The 20,829-nt window shown below is 52.5% G+C and overlaps 1 protein-coding gene across 2 annotated transcripts in view; it reads right to left on the bottom strand.

Annotated features, from left to right (window-relative positions):
* The window catches only part of PTPRN2 (protein tyrosine phosphatase receptor type N2), a 1,115,035-nt gene that overhangs the window by 593,399 nt on the left and 500,807 nt on the right, over positions 1 to 20,829 (bottom strand). For both annotated transcript variants that reach the window (XM_051857048.2, XM_051857049.2), the window contains one exon: positions 18,051 to 18,137. In XM_051857048.2, coding sequence (XP_051713008.2) covers positions 18,051 to 18,137 — 87 coding nt within the window. The remainder of the gene's footprint in view (positions 1 to 18,050; positions 18,138 to 20,829) is intronic.

Raw genomic sequence — 20,829 nt, 5'->3', positions numbered from 1 at the left:
GAGGAGACTCAAGGGCAAGTGACCCCAACTGCATGATCTTCCCGCCTTGAGTTTGTACACACTTCTCTCCTAAAACCCGAGGTCGCTGCACTGCCTGGAGATGATGCGAAATGTCTTCCCACAGGGATCCCAGCTGCGAGTCTCATTCTGAGTGTCACTGTCCTGGGGTTCTTGAGCCTTGTGGCTTTGGCAGGCCTCAGTTTACTCAGCTGTAAAATGGGGCACAGCCCACAGGGCATCTGGCTGTGCTCTGTCCTGGAGACCCCAGATTTCCTACCACAATTCAGTGTAAGGTGATGTCGATGGCAGCACTACTGCTGAGTGGCACCCTGGCAACAAGAAGGCAGGAGGGGCCCGAGTCTGGACAGCCCCTGCCCACACCTTCGCAGGCACCCAGTAGTCCCCAACAAAACCCACTGCTATGCTGCCGGCCTCCTGACACACAGGACAGAGCCACAGGAAGACACGAGCTTCCCCACCCATGCCTTCTAGAACAAAGCTCTCCCCACCCCACCCCACCCCCGCAACACACACACACCTCCCAGCAAGCACCGCGGGACCCCAGGGTCCCACGGGACCATAACAGGAAGTGTTATGCCATGGGGCCGGAACAGGAAGTGTCAGATCCCACATCAAATGAGGATGCTTTCGACAAGTATTCTCAGCAGCCTCTGAAGGGGGACTCAGTAGGCCACAGTGGTTACGAACCAGGCAAAGTCAGCCCCAAGAAATGCTACAAAACACACGATTCCTCTACAGCCAAGTCTGGAATGGGGGGGGGGGTCTTCTCCCCCCCCCCCCCCCGATTTCTGCTTTATGCCTCCCCAACGGCACTGGAGGTCTGTTTGCACATTGCCTCAAACTCTGCCGCTTGTGACCACAGGCTTGGTGGACACGGTTTCCACGGGGCCTCGAGCAGACAGCAGCTCTGTCCAGCCATTGACAGGGGCACTGTGGGCTCACGGCCAAGGGAAGACCACAGACCGAGCAGGAGGGGAAAGACCGTCGCCCTGCTGACGGGAAAGTGCTCACATGATCAGATAGAAGCAGGCGCTTTATACGACAGCAGGAAGTCGTGTTTGGGGATCCCGACTTACAAGGCTTTCCAGGCTACATCAGGATTTATCTTCTCGTCAAGGTAGGCAACGTAGCGAGGCCTGTGTGGGGAGTAGTGCCAAGTGCACCCTCCCCTTTAATGCCCTGATAAATAACTTAGCTGAAACCTACAGGCAGCTGCCCCCTCTGTTGGCCATCAGTTCTGCCGCTGCTAATTTCTTCCTACTTCCAGAACGCTGCCTTTGGCCCTAAAAAGCCATCTCTCTATAGGCATGGCAACATCTTGCCAACCATCATACTCCTCTTGTGTTCTGTTTACCAGAGATGTGCTAATGACAGGGTTTGTGCAGACAGGGTCTGAGGCTGGTGCTGTGGGGACAGCCGGCCCACCCTGCCTCAACAGATGCCCTCCATGGTGGACATTTCAGAGGGCCCACCCTTCCCAACAGAAAAGAAGCTTGGTCAACGGAGTGGCACAAAGGTGGCCTGGTCACATATCTGCTCAAGTGGTATTTACAGATCTGAGCACTTACGTGTCTTAAAGTGATGCTCCCAGCATGAGCCCTTTGGCCTGTTCCTCTTCCTGCCTTTCTGTGAAAAGCTGTCCAAGGAGCAGGTGCACCCTATCATAAAAAGTTCCAGCCAGCGCTGCGGCTCACTAGGCTAATCCTCCACCTTGCAGCGCCAGCACACCGGGTTCTAGTCCCGGTCGGGGCGCCAGATTCTGTCCCGGTTGCCCCTCTTCCAGGCCAGCTCTCTGCTGTGGCCAAGGAGTGCAGTGGAGGATGGCCCAAGTGCTTGGGCCCTGAACCTGCATGGGAGACCAGGAGAAGCACCTGGCTCCTGCCATCGGATCAGCGCGATGCACTGGCCGCAGCGCGCCGGCCACGGCGGCCATTGGAGGGTGAACCAACGGCAAAGGAAGACCTTTCTCTCTCTCTCTCTCTCTCACTGTCCACTCTGCCTGTCAAAAAAAAAAAAAAAAAAAAAAAAGCATGGAGGAGATTTCCATTTACTGGCGTGGAAAAAAAAAAAAAGAGTTCCAGAAGTTCAGACCCACTCTGTGTGCCAGCGTCTGGCTCCCAAGGACCACCTCCGGCACACGGCAGCACACGGGAGATGCTCAACCACCATTCACAGGGCCGACGGAAGTGGTGGGGGAGATGCCGGCAAACCGACAACAGTGACGGATGGGACCGGGAACAGAGCCGTGATGGGCTCAGCCGGAACACACACTGTACATTGTGCTATGAGGCTGGGACAGTACCCCGGAGGATAATGTGCTGTTATGTTTAGTTATTTATTTATTTGACAGGCAGAGTGGATAGTGAGAGAGAGATACAGAGAGAAAGGTCTTCCTTTTGCCATTGGTTCACCCTCCAATGGCCGCCACGGCTGGCGCGCTGCGCTGATCTGAAGGCAGGAGCCAGGTACTTATCCTGGTCTCCCATGGGGTGCAGGGCCCAAGCACTTGGGCCATCCTCCACTGCCTTCCCCGGCCATAGCAGAGAGCTGGCCTGGAAGAGGGGCAACCGGGACAGAATCCGGCGCCCCGACCGGGACTAGAACCCGGTGTGCTGGCGCCGCAAGGTGGAGGATTAGCCTATTGAGCCGTGGCGCCAGCCGTGCTGTTATTTTTAAATGCAAGGAGTTCAAGGTTAACTAGGGTGAATTAGCCCTGATGCAAAACAGAATGACGTGCTAGCACCTGCCAGGACATCGTGGACTAAACGTGGGGTTGTGTGTGACGCGAGTTCACCCTGCCCCGGCTACATCGGCAGGCGTGGGCAGTGTCCCCACCAAGGGATTCCCATGAGGAAACCCTGAGGACAGCCTCGGCTTCTGGCACAGAACACGCAAGTTTCACACGAGAGGTGCACACCTGACAGCCATGGACTAAAGAAACGCCTTATTAGCTGTCACTTCAGCATCTCGGTGGGTTAAACCTGCAGGCTGCCCGAGCCGGCCAAGAGAGCCAGGTCAGTGGGGCTGCCACGTGCTCAGATCATTCTTCCTGAGACCCGCCCAGACCCAAAGCCAGGACACTGGGCAGAGCAGGTGCAGAAGGAACAGCTGGCGTCACTGACAATCACACAGCGCAGGGCCCCCGGGGTGTCACGGGCTGTGTGCCTGTCCTTCTCGCCTGTGGGGAAGAGCCCATGATGGCCTTGACGTGATTGCGGCCGTCGCCGGAGGCTGGCCAAGCCCCAGCGACATCATTCGCACTTCTCTTCCTCTCTGTCTGCGCTTTCAGCATCTGCATACGAATCTGTTTCTGACACGACAGGCCCGCGCGTGAGGTCCTTGCAGCTCTATCCCTGTGCAGTGCCGCCGCAGCTCTGCGCTGGAGCAGCAGCTGCAAGAGCGATCCGGAGTCCCCTCCGGAATTCAAACGGGGGTAACCTTCACAGCCGCCTAGGACTCTCCCGGGAGGTCTCTCCTCCAAGGCATTCCCAAACACACTAATTAAGGCAAATGTAATCAGTCCGGAGAGTAAACAACCTCCACGCATGACAATCCCTGGCCCAAGGACAGGCTCCCGAGAGAGCCCCCAGGGGTTCCCCTTCCACAGCCTACCCAGGGGTCCTCTGCTCTGCTGTTTGGAAAAATCAGCACTCTGCATGGATAACAGACCTCCCCTGCAGTTGTACTGGGTGCCCCACCCTCCTTCCTCCCCCTCCCCCCTCCCCCCCAGGTCTCTTGCCCCAGGGCTGTCTCCCCAAGGCAGGCAGGCACCCTCTCACCCTGCAGATAAGCAATTGCATTATGGGGATATACCCACCATGTCCCGGGGGGCTGGCTGAGCCAGGAACTCAAAGCCCCGCCCACTCTGGCAACCCAGACCCCAGGGGTTTCCATACCCCTGGCTGTCTCAAGGACCAGACTTCTGAATTCTGCTATCTTCCCAGGGCTCCCCTTCTGGAAATAGCAAACAGCACCTTACTGATCTTGTTTCAAAATAAACCCTGAAGATGTCAAAAGAGGGACTGGTGTTGTAGCAGGGAGGGTTAAGTTTCTGCACCACAAGGCTGGCATTCCTTATCGGAGCACTGGTTAAAGAGCCAGTTGCTCTGCTTCCAATCCAGCTCCTTGCTAATGCACCTGAGAAAGCAGTGGAAGATGGCCCAAGTATCTGGGCCTCTGCCACCCACATGGGAGACGTGGATGGAGTTCCTGGTCTCTTGACTTGGCCTGGCCCAATGTGGCTGCTGCAGCCATTTGGGGAGTGAATCAGTGGATGGAAGATCTCTTTTCTCTCACTCTCTCTCTCCCCATTCCCCATACCCTGTCACTCTACCGTTCAGAAACACAAGTCAACAGAGGCCTCTAACAAGGGGGCTATGGCCCAGTTACACAGAGAGCTTCTATTTCATTACTTTGTGCTTTGATATTGACATTAAGCATAAGACAAGTCCTCAACAAGTTCCTGGAAAGTGTGTTTTGAGAACAACTATGCACAGATTTCAAAATTTAAGTTCATCTTTTAACTCCATTTTCCCATGAACTTTATGACGTACTCTAGTATGCAGGTATGGGTCATTGAGACATCTTCAAAGCATATTTCTGGCTACTCCAAGAGTAACCAATTAAATCCCAGAGCTGTAAGGCACGCTAGACATTGGAGAATCGCAGCTGCTGCTGCTGGGCTGATGTGCCACAGTGGGTTAAGCCACCACCTACAAGGCCACCATCCCATATGAGAACTGGTTCCAGTCCTGGCTGCTCCACTTCCAATTCAGGTCCTTGCTAATGCACCTGGGAGGCAGTGGGTGATGACTCAAGAACTTAGGTCCCTGCCACTGATGTGGGGGACCAGACTGAATTCTGGGCTCCCAGCTTCAGCCTGGTTCAGCCCTGTCTGTGGCAGGCATTGGAGAATGAACCAGCAGATGGAAGATCTCTCTCCATATCTTTCTCTTTCCCCCTCTCTCTCTCTCTCACCCCTCCCCTCCCCTCCCCTCCTATTCCCTCCTCTCCCCCTCCTCTCCCCTCCCCTTCTCTCCCCTCCCCTCCCTTCTCTTCCCCTCCCCTCCCCTCCCCTCCCCTCTGTTCCCCTCCCACTCCCCCCCCTACCCTCCCTTCCCCTCTCTCCCTGTTACATAAAAATGAAAATAAACGAACTGGTGTTGTGGATCAGTGGGTTAAGCTTCTGCCTGCTATACTGGCATCCCATATGAACACCAGTTAAGAGTTCAGTTCTCTGCTAATATGCTTGGGCCCCTGCCACCCACATGGGAGACCCAGATAGTGTTCCTGGCTCCTGGCTTTGGCCTGGCCCAGCCCTGGCCATTTCAGACATCTGAAGCATGAACCAGTGGATATAAGATCTCTCTCTCCCTCTAACTCTGCCCTTTCAAATAAATCTAAAAGAACCCTGCACCTGCTGGTTCCCTGTGTTCCTGCTGTCACTCAGTATGGCAGAGCAGGGAGCACGGATCCAGCTATGCTTGGTACAGTGTCTACAGCCATGGGGTTGAGGGAGTTTGTTACCTGTAGTCCTTAAAGGAGTCACTTTGGGAGGTGGGGGTGAATAGTGAAGATAGATTCTTCTAAGGGGAGGATTGGCTCAGGGAAAGCATCATGTCATAGCTGCTGCTCCCCCCACCCTGCGCCTGCCAGCTTACCTTGAGGGAGGAAGGGGGTGGGTAAGTGTCTTTAGGAGAGAGAAAACACAGAGATGGGAACGCCAGGGTCACAGGGAGGTGAGGTCCCACCCTGCTGACACTGCCTGAGAGGGGCACAGAAGGTAGCGCACGCGGTGGCCTCCCCCACTGTGAGCGGACCCCCACCAGCACCTGTGTGGTAGGACCACGCTGCTCTTACCACTTTGTAATTTCTTTGCAACTTTGTCAAACTTGTGTGGCCACAGCCAGCCTCCTTCTATCATCCCCACCTTTGCTGAGGTGACTGGAGCTGGCACAGGCTGCAGCCTGCCTTGATCCACTTTGATATACTGAGATAGAAGTTGATCTTGTCTAGAAAGACAAATACACAGAGTAAATAAACATGGCCTCAGGCTGACTCACAAGTCCAGAACCAAAAGGCTCATCCCTCAGCAAGTTCTCACTCTAACCCAGTGTTTTGCCACTTTCTTGTCATTATTAATTCCCTAAGGAAACTCTGGGCTTCTTCCCCTAATAGCCTCCACCCATGAAATTTTAATTCCACACGAACACTGTGCATCTCCTTATGTCCTGTGGTCCTTTGGAGAGTATGAACCATTGGAACATCTGGCACCAACTTTCTCTCTCTTGGAGGTGAATGCAAAGGCTCTCCCAGTGTCTGTCCCAGCTCCCAGGAGCTTCCCAAAAGGGTGTGGTCCATGGCTCAAGCAAGACTTCTTGCTCCTTGCCTGGAAAGCTGGTGCCTTGCACAGGTCAAAGTGAGAACAGGCTCCTCTAATCTCACTTGTTCAACTCTCCAGTCTCATCTTAACTCCAGGGCAAAGCGAGCCTTCCTCTGAGACCCCGTGCAGCGGTGGAGTTACTGGAGCAGGCCTGAGACCAGGCAGGTGCACAGGATGAGGAATGACTTTGTCACTGTGTCCAGTTGTTTCTGAATCACGTTATTGTTCAGTGGTCCTACTTGAAATGCTACTATATACTGATAATGTTACTATATACTGATAATACTGATAAATATTCACTTTATTTTTATGGTCATAGAATATTTTAACAAAGAAGTAATTCCTAACATTTTAAAATCCATATACTATTCATTTTCCAGAGTATTCCCAGCCTATCACTTAAAGTTACTAAATCAACCAACCTTCCATTAACCACAGTGTAGGGAGTAAGTTATAATCAAATGGTCTTATCTCTGAGAACTATTTATAAATCTGTCTTTCCCTATTTTTTTAAAGATTTACTTTTTATTTGAAAGGCAGAGTTAGAGAGAGAGAAAGAGAAAGAGAGAGAGAGAAAGAAAGAGAGAGAGAGAGAGAGAGAGAGAGAGAGAGAGCTTCCATCTGCTGTTTCACTCCCCAAATGGCCATAATGGCCAGGGCAGGGCCAGGCTGAAGCCAGGAGCCTGGAGCTTCATCCGGGTCTCCCACGTGGGTGCAGGGGCCCAAGCACTTGGGCCATCTTCTACTGCTTTCCCAGGCACATTAGCAGGGAGCCGGACCAGAGGTGGAGCAGCTGGGTCTCAAATCAGTGCCCATATGGGATGCTGGCACCGCAGGCAGAGGCTTAACTTGCTAAACCGCAATGCAGGTCCCTTTTTCCTACTTTTAATCATTTCAATAGTAATTTCAATGATTGAAAAGTACATGTGATGCCTTTATAATAACATGTTGATGTACGGTCATGGAGTTGAAGGTCATCTTCTGAGTATTAACTTTCACTGCAGGACACTCACAGACACATGGGAATAACAAGACATTGAACCCAATCCATATTCAGTTGAGAGTGGGGCAGGCAACCAAATCTCAGTGAACGCTTATTTTTCTGGTTATTTAAAAGCATTTCCAATTACGGGTTCCACTTATTTGGATTCATCTGGGAGTGATTTCCACGTCATAATGGGATATACATCACATAGGATGTCTTAAGTCAACCTTTAAGGTATAATGAATATAACACAGATGACCATATTGTTTCTCATAAACCTTCCCTAAAGAACAGTTAACAATTTTGTGATCAGTTGAACTAAATCCTCAGGTACTAGATCCCCTGGACTTTTGTATATAAGCAGAAGATAGCCAAAGTATTTTTGCCAACAGTAGAGAGATTTAAAGGAAATCATTAGGGTGGGAAATTGGTGCAACAGTAAAGCTGTCACTTGAGATGCCCATGTGTCATGTCATTTGCTTTGGTTTGAGACCCAGTGCCACATCCAATCCGCTTCCTGCTAACGGCTCAAATAGTGGGGTTCCTGTCACCCTGTTGAGATCTGTGCTCTCAGCTTTCATCTGGCCCAGCTCAGGTTGCTGTAGGCATTTAGAGAGTGAACCAGCAAATGAAGATATCTCATGGATATTTGGGTGTGGGGTGAAGTTCTTAACATGGACAGATGGATGAATGGGTGGTTGGACGAATGATGGATGGGGGAACGGATGGATGGGTGTATAAATGGATGGATGGACGATGGGTAGCTACGCGGGTAGATGGACGGATGGATGGATGGGAGGATAATACAGAAATGCATGCATAAGCAGACGGGTAGATAATAGAGAAATACATGTGTAGATGGCCTATATTGATGCAAATGTGTAAGTTTTTTTTTTTTTTCAAATACTGGTGTAAGAAATCTTCTGAGTTAACTCTTCTCATCCAGTGGATTACCCACTTGTACTTTTCTCACTATCAACTTAAGAGAAACACAGGGCTCCCACAGGTCTCAAACTTACCAAACAAAACCAGAATAATTTAGGAGACTTACTGCATCTGGTTGAGCGAAAATTTGAGGCAAAGTAAGAACAAAAAGATTTCTTTATACACAGTGCAAGTTTTTTTGAATGAATATTTAAATCAGTCCCTCAATTAACCTTCAGACTCAGGCCCTAGAGATCAGGCTCAGCCCTGCAGCTGGCCTCAAGTGAGTACAATACAAGTGACGATCCTAGGATGGTGCTGAGTGGCCTAACCGCATAAGTCAAGCATAAAGCAACCCCTTTGGCAATGCCCTCATATTAGAGATGAATAAACTGAAACCCCAGAGCTTTAGGGACTAGCCCCAAATAGTCCAGTTTTTTGTTTGTTTGTTTGTTTTTGTTTGTTTTTTTTTTGTTTGTTTGTTTGTTTGTTTTACAGGCAGTTAGTGAGAGAGAGACAGAGAGAAAGATCTTCCTCCTGTTTGTTCACTCCCCAAATGGCCACCACGGCCAGCGCGCTGCGCCGATCCGAAGCCTGGAACCAGGTGCTTCTCCTGGTCTCCCATGGGGCGCAGGGCCCAAGCACTTGGGCCATCATCCACTGCCTTCCTGGGGCACAGCAGAGAGCTGGCCTGGAAGAGGGGCAACTGGGACAGAATCCGGCGCCCCGACCAGGACCAGAACCCAGGGCACCAGTGCCGCAGGCAGAGGATTGGCCTAGTGAGCCATGGCGCCGGCCCCCAAATAGTCCAGTTTTAATATGAATTAATGCTTGAGTCTCAGTTGAGAGCTTTTCATAAAAACACCGGTAATCGTAAAACCCACACACTGGCACTCACCAGTCCATTTCCAACTTTGTTAAGGACTGAGAACCACATAGTTGATGTTTTCTTTCTCTAGAATTAGAACTGACTCTGAGGTCTTTCCTGGGTCCACCGGCTTCCCCCCCATTCTTGTTCATTAACTTCCCATGCCACTGGGAGAGCCTGTAGTGTTTTTTTTAAGATTTATTTGAAAGTCAGAGTTACACAGAGAGAGAAGGAGAAGCAGAGAGACAGAGAGAGAGAGGTCTTCCATCCACTGCTTCACTCCCCAATTGGCCGCAGTGGGTGGAGCTGTGTTGATCCAAAGCCAGGAGCCATGAGCTTCTTCCAGGTCTCCCACATGGGTGCAGGGGCCCAAGGACTTGGGCCATCTTCTACTGCTTTCCCAGGCCATAGCAGAGAGCTGGATAGGAAGTGGAGCAGCCAGGTCTTGAACTGGCACCCATATGGGATGCCAGCACTTCAGGCCAGGACATTAACCCACTGGGCCACAGCGCCGGCCCTGGGAACCTGTAGTTTGTACCGACCTAATTCAAACTACCGACAGAAAACCAACAAGTGAGGTCCAGTCTGGATGCCACAGAACGGCCCGTGCAAGTCTTCTCCTGTCTATGTCACATACAGAGGGGTTGCCTGGACCATCAAACTCCAGAAGTCCATGAAGACACAAACAATGCATACTTCTCTGTTCCTGAAACTCATTTGCTGTCGCATACGCCTGCCTCCAAACGCTAGGCAGTAACTTGCCAAAATGTCAAATTTTAGGGCTTACAGAGGAGGAAGGACAACAGAAGAACCAAGTCCTGTGTGAATGTGTGCGCTAATAAGGGCTGACCAAGTTACAGCAAGATAATTTAACATTATCACAAGCATTAACCAACACATAATTACTGATGATGCTTTATCTTCTTAAAGCGCTGAGCACTGGCAATACTGGGCAGATTGTATCTTACTTGCAATTGCTTTGTGCGTCTGTGTGATTTGGGAATTCCTTTCTGTAGCTGGGGGATGCTGTGCCCGGCACTCTTTTCTTCTCATGGAGTATGTGGAATAAAGTAGATTATTCCATTTGTATGCCTCACCTTGGAACTGTGAAAGATTGGCTTAGTTTTTCACTCTCACTGCGATCTATTCTCTCTCTCGGACAACTGCGGGGTGCTGTGAGCATCCCAAGGAACCCGCTGTTGCATCCGTACGGAGGTGGGCACCACATCTGAGCAGGAACACCGGAAAGCCCTTCTCTCCCGAAGCCGTATTTCTATCGACTCTCACGGTGCCTAATGAATGAAGCTAACAGATGATTCAATGACCAGTGGCAAATACCTACAAGGTGGGACTGAGGCTTCTTCTTGGAGGCTCAGAGGCCTGGCCCAGGCGCCTTTCAGGGCTAACATGACAGGCAGCAAAGGCAGAGGAGCCTCTGTCTTCCCCCACTCCTCTCCTGCCATTGGATGGGGGGTAAGGGGTGGTCTTCACCCATGTAGACAACGGGTCCACTAGGTTCTGAGGCTCACTCTGGTCTGTCTCTCTGGATCCCTGGGCTGCTTAATCCTGAAGTCCTTCCGTGGCCTTCAGATACCTCCAGTTTGCAATCCCCACGGTACAGAGCAGAGCTTGTAGGCCAGCATTGAGCAGAGACGGAGAACCACTGGCAGCACTTCTGTCTTGCGCTGCAAGATCCAGTTCTCTTCCTCCCCGGTCCTTGATGGATCCTGAATAACACAGCCTGGCCCACCTGCTCCAAAGCCTTGCTGAAATTAGCATCCCTTCTCTGTCTCTGGCTTAAGAGAGACATTCAAAGACTGAAAAGTGATCTGTGCTTTGTTCTGATAAGAAAACTAAGAAGCTAATAATGGCATCTAGCATTGACACCCCATGCCATGAATGAAGCGCGCATTTTGTTTCAATATACATCTAGGTTTCTCACCTGTGTCCACAGTTCTTGGTTTAAGTAATTTTATTATGCTAATAATATTTTCTATATAGGAAGCTGCCCTTCCCTGAGTGATGTGTGTTAGAACATTCACACAGCTGTACTCACTCAGTCCTCACTGGGACTGTGCAACATGGGCACGATGGCCTCTAGGCCGCAGATGAAAAGGCTGAGACACCGTAGCCTAAGTAAGGTGTCAAAGTCTTTTTTTTTTTTTTTATTTGACAGATAGAGTTAGACAGTGAGAGAGAGAGACAGAGAGAAAGGTCTTCCTTCTGTTGATTCACTCCCCAAATAGCTGCTACGGCAGGAGCTATGCCGATCCGAAGCCAGGAGCTTCCTCCCAGTCTCCCTGCAGGGCCCAAGCACGTGGGCCATCCTCTGCTGCACTCCTAGGCCACAGCAGAGAGCTGAACTGGAAGAGGAGCAACCGGAACTAGTACCCGGCGCCCCAACTGGGACTAGAACTCGGGGTGCTGGTGCCGCAGGCGGAAGATTAGCCAAGTGAGCCATGGCGCCAGCCAAGTGTCAGTATCTTTAGCAATCTGAAAAAACCGTCTTTGAATCCAAAGCCGACTCACTCATCTGCCCACTCACTCAACAATGAACACCTGTTCTGGGCCAGACAGATTCACAGCACTGAGCAATGCAGACCCCATTCCCGTCTTCAAGCAGCATATAGATTGGGAAAAGTAGAGATGACAATAGTCACAGAGGAAAATTATCACTACAAGAACCCACAAAGTCTCTTAAGGAGTCCCTGATTACTGGACTACCCAATTCTACACACAATGGCTGCATGTACCCAACGCTTCATGCTAGACGTGTATTTTAAAGTCTAGGAAAAAAAAGAGCGAGTGGCTTATTTTTATCAGTCTGAGGTCACTAGGGGTAGATGTTAGTGTGGTTTTCTTCCTAAGCACAATAGAAGCAACGCCAGGACGACTGCAGGAGCCAACAGGTGCCAAGCGCTTCCACACCAGGCACTGGCCTATGCGCTCTGCTCTTCAGAGTGGCCACAACCTTGCCACCAGTCTCGGGATGAGCTCCATAATTCACGGGGCCCCTTGCTGAAGAATTATCAGCATCTAAAGATGGACACAGGAGAGCGCGGACCTGGGTGGGGCTCCCGAGAGCAGGTCCCACACTGCTCACAGAGGCCGTTCCCTGGCTTCTCTCTGTGCAGCAGGTAGGGAAACCGAGGCTTTGGAAGGCAAGTGACTCACTCCCCTCCCGCCTGCTGACATCACTCCACACTAAGAACGGAGGCTCCATCTGCACTTCAAATACTAAAATCTTTAACCAGAGCATGGGGTTTACCTAGCATGAGAAAACAGCCCCTTGCGCTCGGGCAGAATGATGGCTTCCAAACCCCCAGTGGCTCTTCCCTGCTGTCTCATCTTCTATCTACAGACAGCACTGGGGTAGTTCTGACATGCTGTCACATTCCCGGGATGCTCCTTATCTGTAAGGAAAACCACGCATAGCTGTCTCCAGCCACCAGACTGCACCTTTGCGATCTTCCACCATATACAGACAGGACACTGCGGCCAAACCCCGCACTCCTACTCCAACGGGAAGGATTTCATAATATCAGGCCTGCCCATCTCCGCCTACCCCAGGTGGCCTCACTTAGCAAACCCTGGGCACAGGCGGGACAGTGACACTACCAGTGAGAGTGAGTGTGCAGGCAGCAGGTGCAAAGGGCGGCCGCCAAGTCCTTCTTCCAGGCACCGGGGTCCTCCTGTGCTTGGCTTTGAGTAACAATGTGCATTTGTCCCATGCATGATCTCTGCCACCGTTCACCTGTGAGGCCCTGTCACGCACACCAAGTTATCCAGGGCTTTGTCATCCTTAGGGCCACAGAGAAAACCAAAGAGGTCGCCAGTCTCCCAATTCCTGCTTCCTGTTTAATGTCTTCACCAGTCCCGTCGGCCCAGCAACGCAGACAGATAAGACCCGGCTCAAATATTCGCAATTCTTCCCTGCCCCCAGGAAACAGAGGCATTATCTCCCAAAGCCCACTACCTCCCAGGGACCCTGTCTCTCGCTAAGAGGGCAGTGCACGAGGGTGGGCACAGGGAGGCTCAGGTGGGAGCATAATGGGGACCTTAATGAAACCCGTCAGGGTGAAGAATCCCCACTCCTGCAGCTCCAGGAACCGTCTTGAAGACCAAGAACCCTGTATCCATCAATTCAGTAAGCCCTGCAGATGAGACGCTGAACGCTTCTCGCATCCTGAGCGCGCAGGAAGATGGATCCCAGAATGAAGCCCCGGGCTGATGCAGCGCTTCCCAGCTCGTCTGCAAGAATGACGCTGGGCCCATCTCACTGTGGGCGCAAGGGCTCTTGGGAATGCTTTTTTGTTGGTGGTGTTGGTGTTGTTCCTCCCAGTGCTGCAGCTGCCCACCTGACCAAAATACCAGGGAGAGCCGCCCAAGCATCAATCAGCCCTGCCTGGGACAGCCGTGATTAGATTATAAAACCATAACTGTGGTCGTTGTACGTCTGCCGGCATAATTACATCAGCATGCTAATGCTGTTTTAATGGTCTCTAATGATGTAATAAGAAATAATGGAATTTATTTGACAGCTACATAACCATTAACAAAACATATTAAGCATAACTAGTACTTCCATAAAAATGCAGGCCGTGTCTGCGTGCGCCGGCACACATGTGCCCTCTTGCTTTCCTGGAACAATGAACGGCTATGGGGACGTGCTCTTCAATGCAGTGTCGAGTGATGACGGACGGGCCTGCTGGTCATGAGTGGTTCCCTCCCGGAGACACCCTGTGTCATCGCATCAGCCAGTGCCCGAGTCAGTCTGTAGAGCTGAGAGCATTTGCCGGGTGGGTGCCCGCTGCTCTAAGGCTGGGGGTGTGCACAGAGGCCCACACACTAATCCAAGAGCCAGGGTGGGGAGCAGAGCACTAGGGACCGGCAAAGGTCAGACTTCAGCTCTGGCCCAGGGACGAGAACCAGAAGAGTAGTAGGGTGGGTGAAAGATCCCAGCCAGGCACAGCCGTAGGGAGGACACCCACCTGGGACGCGAAGCCCCTCAGGGACAGAATGGTAGTGCTCAGACCTCACTCACGGGGAAGCTCAGGCCCACCCAAGCCCGTCCCCGGTCACGGAAGGGGCTCTGTGTGGGAGGGGTGAGCCCAGGTAAGGAGCAGGGGGAGGCGAGGTGAGCCCTGTGCCTATACGTACTGCCTGGTTTTCTGCCATCACAACCCCTCCCTCCCTGTGGCTGGCTCTGGTTAATCTGCCCTTTTGATGAGATTCTCTTTAAAGGTTAGTGGGATTATCCAATACGGAGATGAGGCTTATCGGGAAGGAATGGGAGAAATGAGGTGCAGCCCCAGGTGAGGCTGGGGAGGACGGAGAGGAAGCAGCCAGGCCCTGCGGGTCCCACGGAACACTGGCGGAAAAGATGGGCAGGTGACGGCACCCAGGGGCTGGGTCCAGGGGAAGCCACGTTTCTCAGCCTTGAACACCCAAAAAGTTTAAAAGACAGTATGTCAATGAAGGCCATGCAGCATTTCAAAGCAGTCCAATCTCTTGTCTGAGAAAGTCCCATTTCCATGCTCTAAGCCAGGCGGGTGCACCTGTTAGCTCAGGGAGTGCTGTGGTGGTGAGCATGGACCAGAATGCACCTGGCCCCCCTGTGCCTCCAGCCTGGAGTTCGGCTGGGGCCCACTGCACGTCCCGACTACGCCGTGGGTTCTGAGTCCTGCCCCATCCCCAGGTGACTTACCATCTCTAGAAGCAATGTAAGAGGACAGAGGGGGAACAGGGGTGCAGCCTGGACCCCAGTCAGCCCTGGGGCTCCCATGAGCTGCTGCCAGCAACCTTGCTGCTGGCCCTGGTCTTATCCCCAGAATAAAGCAGCTCCTCTCTCAGGCCCCAGGTCCCCACTGGCACTGTCTCAGCAGCACGCACCCTGGCAGGGAGGCGGCCCCCGCCCCGGGCAGGTGCTCATTCTGGAGTCAGATGCAAACAGCCTGCGGTTCATAACCAACCTCAGTGTAGGCAGAGGGAATCCCTGGGAAACACAAAGACTCCATGCACCCGCATTCCATTTGCAACACAATCACCACGGGAGGGTTTTGCTGAAGGAAAATAATGAAAATTCAATGACTGCAGTCCCGAGTGGGCCTGAGGAAGTTTGCTTCCAAGGCTGCTCCATGTGATTACCTTCCTTTTGTTCATGGTCTTAATAATGTGCCTGCGCTGTAACAGCCCCTCCCGCTGCTCAGGGCCGGGCGTGCGAGGGCCTCCCTGCGCCTGCAGCCCTGCCTGCTGTCCACTGATCTCTGGTTTCTGCCGCGACACGCTGACCTGCGCTAAGCATGCACCCATGCACTCGTTCATGGATCCGCCAGCAGCACAGGTCTTGGCGGCAGCAGCAGGTGCAACGGCCTAGGCTGTGGAAGCCTTGTCCTTACCCGCTGTGTCTGATGCAGCTGGTGGGGGCTGCTTTGGGAGCACCAGGCCTTCACTGTCAGCCTCTCGTTCTGTCTATTAACACGCACTGATCTGTAACTGCTGTGCACGGCACTGGAAGCGTGCAGTGAGAGGCGAGAGACACAGACCACGGGGCAGGACTCAGAACCCACGGTCTGAGTCTTTGCTGTGGTGCAAAGGAGGCCCCACGGGCCCATGAGAACCCCGACACTGGGTCAGCACCTGACACTGCCCCGCGCCCTGAGAGTCAGGCCCCAAGGGCATCTGACGGGAAGTGACTGGGCTGTGGGCAGGCTCAAGAGCCCTCCTTCTCCTCTGAAGTCAATGAGCAAGTCACTGCCCACTCACGGTCCCTAACTAAGTATCCCCTTCGGCCATGTCTCACCTGGAGCTGCACTCCCTCTGCCCCACTGCGGCCACCTCCTACCCGTCCCCATCTCTCACCTGGGTCTCGCCACGCCCTCTGCCCTGCAGTCCTGCCTTACCCAGGCTGCATCAGGACTGCTCTTCCCAGCACAAATGGACCATCTCACTACGTCCCCCTCGCTGGGGCCTTATCATCTGTGTAAAGCTTCTGTCTCCCTGCTGGGCGCCCCTCACCTCTGCTGCCCACCTGAGAACACAGGTGCAGGAAACCCCTGCAGGTCCTGAATCCGGGGACGCTTCCGGCTCCTCCGTGGGCATCCCCTTTAAAGTGGTGTCGTTGCATCTCGTGCAAGGTGGGGGCCACCACCAGCACCCCAGGGCATGCGACGTGCCTCTCTGTGGGACAACTCTATGTGCCATTTGGATCCCTACTTCTAGAAGCTTCCAGCCCTCGCCTGGGCCAAATGCTTCCTCATACACATCCTGAGTGCTCTAGATTCCCTTTTCCTGACGAATGCTAAGATTTGAAGCAAGGACATCGAGTTCTGATCCGCACAGCCTGGCCTCAGCAGGTGCTCAATGAGTATTTACTGTGAGGACAGAAGGCCGTGTGGATGGGCACAGTCCTGTACCCCTGCACACAGAGACCAAGAACTCAGACAAGTCTTCTCCTTTGTTTTTTGTTTTTTGTTTTTTGTTTTTTGTTTTGGGGGGGGGTTTATAGGCAGAGTTAGACAGTGAGAGAGAGAGACAGAGAGAAAGGTCTTCCTTGCGTTGGTTCACCACCCAAATGGCTACTACAGCCAGTGCGCCGCACCAATCCGAAGCCAGGAGCCAGGTGCTTCTCCTGGTCTCCCATGCAGGTGCAGGGACCCAAGCACTTGGGCCACCCTCCACTGCCTTTCCAGGCCACAGCAGAGAGCTGGACTGGAAGAGGGGCAACTGAGACAGAACTGGCGCCCCAACTGGGACTAGAACCCAGGGTACTGGCACTGCAGGCAGAGGATTAGCCTAGTGAGCCGTGGCACTGGCCCTCCTTTTGTTCTTTTTTTTTTTCTTTGACAGGCAGAGTGGACAGTGAGAGAGAGAGACAGAAAGAAAGGTCTTCCTTTTTGCCATTGGTTCACCCTCCAATGGCCGCTGCGGCTGGCGCGCTGCAGCCGGCACACCTTGCTGATCCGAAGGCAGGAGCCAGGTGCTTCTCCTGGTCTCCCATGAGGTGCAGGACCCAAGCACTTTGCCATCCTCCACTGCACTCCCAGGCCACAGCAGAGAGCTGGCCTGGAAGAGGGGCAACCGGGACAGAATCCGGCGCCCTGACCTGGACTAGAACCCAGTGTGCCGGCGCCACAGGCAGAGGATTAGCCTAGTGAGCCACAGCGCCAGCCCTCCTTCGGTTCTTACACTTCTCTCCAGGTGTGCTGATTTCCCATTGCTCTTCTTTAAATCCCATCTCCAAAGCCAGGCTCTCCCGTGAGAACATGGTGGTCAGCTCACCTCTGCTCACTGACCATGTCCAGCTGTTTCCAAGTTCCATCCACACACACACCCTTCTCAAGTATTTCTACAACTTTCAAGAAATAGGAAAGTGACTGTCCCCTGTGTGCATGCCGTGTGCCGCTGACCCTAAGTCCAGTTCCCTGATGAGACAAGGACACTCTGGAGCTGCAGTCCCAACAGTGGTTCAGGCTCCAATGCCCACCTCCAACCCCACCCCCCTGCACCCTGCTGATGGGGCCATGTATACACAGGGTACTCAATATGTGCTGTTTGCTGCATGAACATCCCCAGAGGATTTCACTTGTTTGCAGGAAGGCAGGCCTCCTGGATACCGCTGAGCCAGGGTCTCAGCAACGCTCTTCTTTCAAGAGATTGTAATTCTTATAATTAATCGCAGGTTTGGGCTCTATTTAAATAACTTCCCCAAAGCCCACAGGAATTTTCCTTTCATTTCTTTTCTAAACAGTTTCTCTGTGATATAATTAACAAGAACCCCAGGCACACCGTCGTCCCACTCGCAAGCCAATTTCCGAGTCCGAACACGACACGGGCAGAGAACGAACCACCGGGCCCACATCCGTGCTTACTTGATGTCCGCGAAGACGCTGGGCGGCACCTGCAGGAGCCGGGCGATGTCCTCCATCAGTTGCCTCCCCTTCTCCAGGCTCAGGGGGCTGTGGACGGAGAGGAAGAGGCGGGAGGCAGCATTACCAACGGGAGCTCATTAATGCCCGAGAAGCTAAAAGTCCCCAGAGAAGCCCCCTCGGCCCCGCGCCCTGGTGCTGCTCCCTGACACATGCCGCCTCTGCTCTCGGGGGTCTGGGATCAGGTGCTTCTTCGGGAATGATGAATCACCTGAATTTTCCAGCAATGAAACAGACAATACGGTGCAAATGGAATTGTTAGGAAGTGTAATGGGCCTGTGATGCGGCAACCAGCTCATCTCAGCCTTCGATGAAAATATAATAAAGGGAGGTGCGGTGGAGGGAGAAGGGAGAGGGCGAGGCTGGGAGACGGAGCGAGGAGCTGGTGCTGGGAGTCAGGGCCAGTGCACGAAGGAAGCCCCCACCGTGGAGTGGACTCGGCTTTAAGGCAATCAGACCCCAGTGAAAGGATAGTTAAATGTCACACATGTAAGGGTAGATGGTGAGCGCAGGTGCACACCCACTAGCAGCCGCTCATGGGAACGGGGACGGGTGGTCCAGCAGGACACTACGGCCCAGGCTCCTGCCAGGCCACGGGACAACAGTACTGCCTTTCTAAGAGACATGGGGCAGGAGCTGTGTGTGATCTGAAGTTCCAGTTACAAATCCTGATTTCCAGTATATGCAACTTCGTCCACCACGAAGCTGCCTGTGAACTCTTATCAGAAATATCACTGATGTCGTAAATAAACGTGTCAGTTGTTAAATCAGCAACAGGAGTCACTGTGCACTTGCTCACCATGTAGGACCTCTGTCCTTGATGTGTTGTACTATGAGAATTCATGGTAAAACTTGTTTTCAAACAGTACTTTATACTTTGTGTGTCTGTGTGGGTGCAAACTGTTGAAATCTTTACTTCGTATAGAGTTGGTCTTCTGCATATAGAGTTAATTAATAATGAACTTAAGAATTCATTTTGGCCGGCGCCGCGGCTCACTAGGCTAATCCTCCGCCTTGTAGCGCCGGAACACCAGGTTCTAGTCCCGGTCGGGGCGCCGGATTCTGTCCCGGTTGCCCCTCTTCCAGGCCAGCTCTCTGCTGTGGCCAGGGAGTGCAGTGGAGGATGGCCCAAGTGCTTGGGCCCTGCACCCCATGGGAGACCAGGATAAGTACCTGGCTCCTGCCATCGGATCAGCGCGGTGCGCTGGCCGCGGCAGTCATTGGAGGGTGAACCAACGGCAAAGGAAGACCTTTCTCTCTCTCTCTCTCTCTCTCTCTCTCGCACTGTCCACTCTGCCTGTCAAAAAAAAAAAAAAAAAAAAAAAGAATTCATTTTGAGAGAGGGAGTAGGAGATTAGGAGATGAGACAGGAGTGGGGGTGGGAGGGGAGGTATGGGGGAAGAACCACTATATTCCTAAATCTTCATCTATGAATTTGTATTATTAAATAAAAGCTTTCTTAAAAACAATTTATCTGCTGGGGCTGGCACTGCGGCATAGCGGGTAAAGCTGCTGCCTGCAGTGCTGGCATCCCATATGGGTGCTGGTTCAAGTACCAGCTGCTCCACTTTCCATCCAGCTCTCTGCTATGGCCTGGGAAAGCAGTGGAAGATGGTCCAAGTCCTTGGGCCCCTGCACCTGCGTGGGAGACCCAGAAGAAGCTCCTGGCTCCTGGCTTTGGATCAGTGCAGCTCCAGCCTTTGTGGCCATCTGGGGAGTGAACCAGCAGATGGAAGACCTCTCTCTCTCTCTCTCTCTCTCTCTGTCTCTCCTTCTCTCTCTGTGTAACTCTGACTTTCAAGTAAATAAATAACTCCCTAAAAAAATTTATCTGCCAGTTTTAAATAAAGAAGTGGGGGACTGCAAAAAGCTAAGAAAAATGGAATAAAAGAAATTTATTTGGGGAATGAACCAGCAAATGCGAAAAAAAGAGAAGTATCTTATTATAGTGTTGCAGTCAGGAAACCGTGTTATACACTAGGTTCTCAACCTTGAGGACCATGCATTTGGTCATTCAGCAGCATGTTCGAGAAGGAGACCCACCAACAAAGAGCGGGTCCCTGCCTCACAGAGCTGAATTCTCACGGAGGAAGACAGGAACACAGAAACAGGCTGGGTTGTTAGAGACTGAATGGTGCCCCCCCCCCCCCCGCCATTCATCTGTTGATGGTTGAGATAACCTGATCTTATTTGAGAAAGAGTTGTCAGGGATGTAATTAGTTAAGGTGCCCCTCATCCAGCATCCCCAGTTTCCTTATCAAAAAGGGGAAATTTGGACACAGTGATCGATGTGGATGGAGGGAGACGAAATGGCAGCACAAGAAGAGCTCATACAAGCCAAGGACCATCCCAGGCCACCAACAGCTGGCAGGCAAGTATGGCCAGGATCCACGATAGGCAGGAAGTTAGAAATTAGCCTCTGTGTGTGAGAAGGGCCTAAGGAGACTTCTACAGCAGCCCAGCATCTGCACCCAGCATCTGCATTTCAAAGTCACCCTGCTAACCTTCCAAGTGGTCCCGTGTGGGGAGCAACTCGGACTAGACTAAGTTACTGGAATTAAGACTTATTCTATGCATCTGCTCTCCCACAATATGGCGCTGGGAGAGAAGAAAACAGCTTCTACACAGCTGCCTCCAGTTCAACCAATAAACTGTAGGACTTGCTCCTGATTGGAGGAGAGCAGCGTACTCGGCGTGTGGGCAGCCGAGTTAGGATTGGCGG

The sequence above is a fragment of the Oryctolagus cuniculus genome, chromosome 7, assembly GCF_964237555.1.
Source record: "Oryctolagus cuniculus chromosome 7, mOryCun1.1, whole genome shotgun sequence".
NCBI lineage: Eukaryota > Metazoa > Chordata > Mammalia > Lagomorpha > Leporidae > Oryctolagus > Oryctolagus cuniculus.
The sequence above is the reverse complement of the archived record's forward strand: the minus strand, read 5'-3'. Positions and strand labels throughout refer to the sequence as shown.